Source organism: Cupressus sempervirens, chromosome 11 (genome assembly GCF_028749045.1).
Source record: "Cupressus sempervirens isolate cs-2001-9-10 chromosome 11, ASM2874904v1, whole genome shotgun sequence".
NCBI lineage: Eukaryota > Viridiplantae > Streptophyta > Pinopsida > Cupressales > Cupressaceae > Cupressus > Cupressus sempervirens.
The window spans coordinates 843,581,072-843,587,749 of record NC_143128.1 but is presented as its reverse complement, the minus strand read 5'-3'; the positions used below and the strand labels follow the sequence as shown (position 1 = coordinate 843,587,749).

At 34.9% G+C, this 6,678-nt stretch overlaps 1 protein-coding gene across 1 annotated transcript; it reads left to right on the top strand.

Annotated features, from left to right (window-relative positions):
• Positions 1-4,782: 4,782 nt before the first annotated feature.
• Positions 4,783-6,181, top strand: LOC149532184 (peroxidase 39-like). The gene is made up of 4 exons (XM_089808472.1): positions 4,783-4,986; positions 5,127-5,318; positions 5,405-5,570; positions 5,675-6,181. The coding sequence occupies exons 1-4, from the start codon at positions 4,783-4,785 to the stop codon at positions 6,076-6,078; spliced, it is 966 nt and encodes a 321-aa protein (XP_089664598.1). The 3' UTR covers positions 6,079-6,181.
• The last annotated feature ends 497 nt before the right edge of the window (positions 6,182-6,678 follow it).

Below are 6,678 nucleotides of genomic sequence, written 5' to 3'. Positions count from 1 at the left end.
GTTTTCTATTTCTGAACAACATCACTCTTAGCATCAATCTTCAAGTTCTCTGTATGTTGAAATGACTTTTTTCACAGATTTCAATGCCTCCTGTAGAAATAGTTGTTCAAGCTGGGGTTGTGCCTATTTTTGTTCAGAGCCTTTCCTTTGGATCTGCAAATGAGCAATTACTGGAAGCATCTTGGTGCCTTACAAATAGCACCACAATGGATGTGGATCAGACAAGAACACTTTTACCTGCATTACCATTGCTGATTGCAAATCTTGGAGAAAAGAGCCCGACACCTATGGCTGAACAATATGCATGGGTATTTGGAAATAAAGCATAGGTGAAGAAGACTCATGAATACGCTAAAAAGGGGAAGAAGATGTTTCAAATCAAAGAGTTGAAGGAAAAGTATAGGATGTGGAAAACCTTCAAAGGCTTTTATCCCACATTTATTATGTGGTGAAGGTTTTATGCCTTTAAATGCAACAATACACCAAACATGAGGTGTCCTCAAGATAGTGCCTTTTAAACGGCAACGTCCATGTGTATGGGGCCTATGGATGGGCCAACTGAGGCGTGATTAGAGATAAATTTTGACCAAACACACTGGAAAAGATTATGATGTTGGCAATGACCAGACCAACCACATGGTGCGATGTGGCACAAATTTTGAGGAAGGTTGTGATATGGTGGATTGAGATTAGAACTCATAGGATGGCGACATGTGGATGATCTTGTGGTGGTTACTACTTTGCCAAGAGAAAGATGCATGACAGTTAACATAGCAACATAGTGATCACTTGGGAGATGCACGATAGTTAACATAGCAATATAGCAACCATCTGGGTGGCAATGATGTGGCACTGATGTGGCAGTTGAGATGTACTGGTGACATGGCATTCGGGTGATGTGGTGGTGACATGTCAGGGTGAGGTGGATGAGTCTGACAGTGACACATGGCAGAGGCTTCAGACGTGGCATGCTTCCCAAGGTGATGATGTGGTAGAGAATGACATGTGTTGCAAGGTTGCTATGTCACTGATGATGTTGCAAAATACTAACTAGGATACCAACATAGCGACCAATGACGTGGCACGATGACATGGTGTGCTGATGTGGCAAAATAGAGGATGAATGAAATTATGCCATGTGGCACCCAGTTGGAAGGGTCAGATGACAAAACAAAAAATGAAATGAACCAATCCAGTGTTGACATGTGGTGAGGGTGGTCAACAAGGTTTGACCTAGATTGAAAAGTGAGGGAAATTTTAAACAAAGTTTTAAAAGATTCATTTATAAATATTTTTTCCCAGAAAAGTACGTGTAGGGTTAGACATTTTTAAATAAATTTAGAATTTATTCTATAGTTTTAACTTTTGAAAAAATCAAATATTTTTTCTAATGCAATCTTGAAGCCTAGCAGGAGCTCGATTTTCAAATCAAGATTCTAGGAGTTCCTGATAAGTGTATATAGGCTTATTATATATCGTCGAAATCGAGAGAAGATGAAATTTCCAATTATGGGATTTGTTTTTAGCATAGGTGCTCACTCGTTCAAGTTATAGGCAGAAATGTAAATTTTGGGCTTTCTTAGTGAAATGGGTAAAATTTGAAGATGAAGTTACAGGCTTGGTAAAAACACATGGTAAAAGGTTTATTGGATTAATTTTGAGGATATTATACCATTTTGGTATAATTTGGCTCCATTTTTTAGTTATGATAGAAGATTTGATTCACTAGTTGTAGAGAGAGATTAGAGAGATTCTTTTTCACTATTAGGAGAGGTTTTTCAAGTGGACACATGTTGGATGCACAATAGATCTGGGAATTCACTCTCCTCCTATATCTTTCTTTCTTTAATCCATTGTAGAGGTTCCAATTTTTTAAGAAAAACTTCTCACTACTGTCATACCATTTCTTTCAGCATTTTTTCTTGTATGAACAACAGTTGTAGTTTTAATACAGATAGTTTGGATTTGTTTGGTGATTATGAAGTATTTCTATACATCTTTCATGTATTTGTTTTCATGGAAAATGAATAAAAACACAGCAAGGGGTTTTAATATTAGTTTGAATCTTGTCTCCAGTTCATGGATTAGTAATCTTTTCTAGTTTGTGAATGAAGAGCATAAACTAGGTTGCATTTTTTTTACAAATGTATGTGATTGAAGTATCTTGCTGATGGAACAAAGAGCCATGTAATTGCTTGATGTTTATCACAGGGTTTGCAAATTTCATGATGGGATAGGTCAAATATGAGATTCATTTTGATGCAAATGTCTATTCACAAGGTGAAAGATAGATCAGGGATCTTGATGTAAGGGTTATCTCAAAGATTTCCAAAAGATGTACAGTTGTAATTCATGTAATTGCCCAATAGATAAAGCATTGATCAGAGATAGGATCATTTGGTTTTGTTGTTCATACCTAGGTCTTGCTGATATCAACATATTAAATCATCTTTTCCCTTTTATGTTGAAAGATATTCAAAGTTTAACCCTCACTTAGCTTACTAGTTTCATGAGTCATGCTATTAGCTATTTCATGCTTGTGATTTCTTGGTTAAGTATAGAAGATTTAGGGGTTTCATCTATTATTCTAGATCCTGATTATGCTCATTGCATTGGTCACATAATTAGATCTTAAGAGGTTCACCCACCTAGGTTTTACAAAGCCTAAAGTGAAGAAGGAGAGTAGCCTTATAGTTTGCCTAGGTTCTTGGTGAATTGTGTTCATTATTGGAGATAGTTTCCCATAGATGCATTCTTGCCTTGCATACTTGGTTATTCAAATTTTGTTAAATTAGAAGCCAATAGGAGAAAACGACAAACTTGGTGGAGGTGGTCAAAAAGTATCCTAGCTAAGTTCTAGAAGAGGTAGAGGAATAATAGATCTATGTCTCCTTCATTGATGAGTTTCTCTATGAGTTTTTTACAAACTGAAATTAAAGTACAACTACTCCACTTCTTTTTGTGAGTCATACTCAAGAAAAAATCCTACTTGCATGTCTGATGTAGGAGCATCTGGGTCCATCAATAATTTTTATATCACCCAATGGAATTTTATTTTTATTTTCTAATATTATTATGTAATTACAAAATAAGTAACCCATATATAGGTCTCCAAATACCTAAGAAATTGCCCAAAATCTCACAGAAGATTGAAAACATTTAATATTCATGGCCCATGTTTAAAGGAAATTGTATTAATCAATAAGGGACACATTTTTCTATCATTTATAGTGGTAAAATTATAAAAATACCTTTCTTGAAATGTGAACAATGAAGAAGAAGATTCATGAATAGTTTCATTTCTTTATAAATGACTTTTTGTCTCTCAAGTTCTCACTATTATGGGATTCCTTCAAAATTGCACCAATGTTTTTGAGCTCCTCTCATAATTTGACCAATTTACTCTTTTTGTGACTCCAACCACTTAAATTATCAAGATTTCTCATACCTACAAAAGTCAATTTATGTATTTTTTCTTGTGTACCATCTTCTCAATCTAGAAAGGTTTCTCTAGCTCCATATTGATTTTGATATACTTGCATCAACAATACTTGTTCGACCATGTTTCTCAAGGTTCTCAAGTATCATAATTGTGACTTCTATAATTAGTACGATATTGGTAAGTTTACATAAATAGAACTTACTCTATCTCCTAGTTATACATTCTTTTAATTGGTAAGAATAAATAGTCACAGAGAACACCATAGCGAATTCAAAACCTTGAAAAACACATGAGGTGTAACCCCCTCTTTTTTTCTCCCAGCAAGATCATTATTATTCAATGGAGGAGTTTACATCCTCAAAGTCATTTCAACAACCCAGTCTAAGAGCATGAGCCTTATGCTACATCTCTTCAGCTAAAAGCTAAAAACTAAGGATACCTATTTCATCAAATTTGTTCGAAGCATGATCCCAACTTTATCCCTTATGATGTTAGAGCCTTGAACGCACGAATACTTATCCCTAATGGACTCTTTAAAAACCTTTCAACTTCACCAATAAACAGATTACTTTAACTATACATTATAAATAATTTCTTTAATCTTAGAGACTAAATTATCATATTGACTTTTAAAATTATGATTATATTCTACTCCTTCTATATCAACATTTTTTTGTAAAAAATATATCAAATATTTCTTATGCATCATAAATAAGAATCTTTTATTACAGATTTCTTTTATTAGGCTGTGAGGAGCCAGTATAATTACGTACTCTCCGGAAAGCCATGTGTCGTATATTGAATTCGTTGGCTAAATAAATATATTGGCAACACTATACGTTTCAGACAGCTGGATTGTTTGTTTTTAATATTACATAGACATGGTCGATGGTCGACGCAGAGCAGGTCATGTTTACCGGGTTGTACGTTTGACAATGCTAAAGGAGGAGTAAAAAAGACACTTCAATGTGCTTGATTGCAGACGATATTATAGTTTGGTTTTAAATATTGTAAGTAATTTCGACTCTGTCAACACTCTAGTTTTATAGAAAACTGGAGCTTTGACTTTTAGAGTAACGTACAAAGCACCTGGCTGGTTAGCTTTGCACGAAATTGTAATGCAATATAATATACAACGCTAATTCTAAGCGGGAGATTTGTTTGAGGAATACGTAGAAAGCACAGGATATATACAATGCAATTGCTGGATTAACGCGTGGGATTTTCCTAGTCAATAAACAATTGCATACTAAAGAGAAGCCGCGTCGTTGTCTGGATATAAATAGATAATCCAGTTCGAATTTGTAAATTGAATCAGTAGAAAGAGAGAGAAAATAGAAATGGCGAGCTTGTGGGTTTTGGTCCTTGCTTTCCTTGCCACTGTATTTTTGTCCGAGGGGGGTGAGCTGAGGTATAATTTCTATAGAAAGAGTTGTCCATCTGCAGAGGAAATAGTTGAGAAGGTGGTGAAGCAACACATAGACAATGATACCACCCTTGCGGCTCCCCTCTTACGATTGCATTTCCATGATTGTTTTGTGCGAGTCAGTATAAATCATTACCAAACTGCTTCACTCATTTGTTGTCCATATAATCACATATTTTTCGTGCTTTAAAGTCGTTGGTACGTTCAGTGTATTATAAGTGAAAAATATATAACTGAAGTGTGTTGTGGTTTTATTAGGGTTGCGATGCGTCGGTGCTTTTGAATTCCACAGCCAACAACACAGCAGAGAAAGCAGCGATTCCAAATCTGAGCCTGCGCGGGTTTGAAGTGTATGATGATGTGAAAGCACAAATTGAGGCCAAATGTCCGGGCGTCGTTTCGTGTGCAGACATTGTCGCCCTTGTTGCTCGAGACGCTGTCGTTGCTGGGGTACGTAATTATATAAACACAAGTTCACAACTACTTTGTTCATTGCTTATCTTATGCATATGTTTGAGTTTTTATGTTGTGTATAGAGTGGAGGTCCATCTTGGCGAGTGAAAACAGGGCGTAGGGATGGAGTGATATCTCGACAAAGTGAGGCTTTGGCCAACATTCCCTCACCATTTTTTAACTTCTCGCAACTGAAGACATCTTTTGAAAGCAAAGGACTAAATGTTAAAGACCTCGTTGTTCTCTCTGGTGAGAAACATGTCGAATATTTAAGTATTGAACTACATTGGTTAATTTATTTGTTGAATCAAGATTGTAATATTATGATTGTTGTTGTTATCGTGAATCAATAGGTGGGCATACGATTGGAATCAGCTTTTGTCCTGCATTTAGCAACAGGTTATACAACTTCACAGGAAAAGGAGACATGGATCCTTCCTTAGATCCCACTTATGCTGAATTTTTGAAGACCAAGTGTACGAGTCAATCAGACATAACAACTACTGTAGCAATGGATCCAAATAGCTCCCTGACTTTTGATAGCCATTACTTTACTATTCTCAAAGAAAAGAAAGGCCTCTTCCAATCTGATGTTGCGCTATTGACAGATCCCATTGCCGAAAAACTTGTTGATAAGCAGTTGAAGAATGAGAGTTTCTTTGAAAACTTTAAGAATTCCATGCAACAGATGTCTCAAGTCCAAGTGCTCACTGGAACGGAAGGCGAGATCAGACGTCATTGTGCCTTTGTTAACTAAGGTCATATGAATTGTCGTAGCTTCTATATTATTATTTTCGCTGCAATGTCATTAGCTCAAAATAAAAATATTCAATAACTAATAAAATAAAGTTTTTTTAGAAGAGGCTTATCAACGTAATGTTAATGTAGTTACAGAGCTATTTAAAAGAGTGACTTGTTGCATATTTCACCACATCAAAGCTTACAAAATTTCAGCTATTTGCTCAATAATATATTATCTACAAGGTTTAAATATCTGATTTTTATAAGCATTTGAGAATGGAGTAGCTAAGTATTTTGACTTATCGTATCTCTGGGTCATAGCAAAATGTTAAAAGGGAATTATATGTATGTCGTTTATTATTTTCATCTTGTAAGTATTCATTAAATGCTGAAAAAATATACATAGTTCTATAAAATTACATTTTTAATCGTCTTTGACAAGGAACCAAGTTCTTATTTTAACTTGTCAGATCTAGAATTTTTTAATCATTGTACAAAATAAATGCATTAAATTTTAATGTTAATTATAAATTAAATCTAAACTAATCCCAATTTAACAAATATATTCAAAATATTGCAAAAATGAATTGAAAGTGAAGTCTAACAAGTCTTGCCC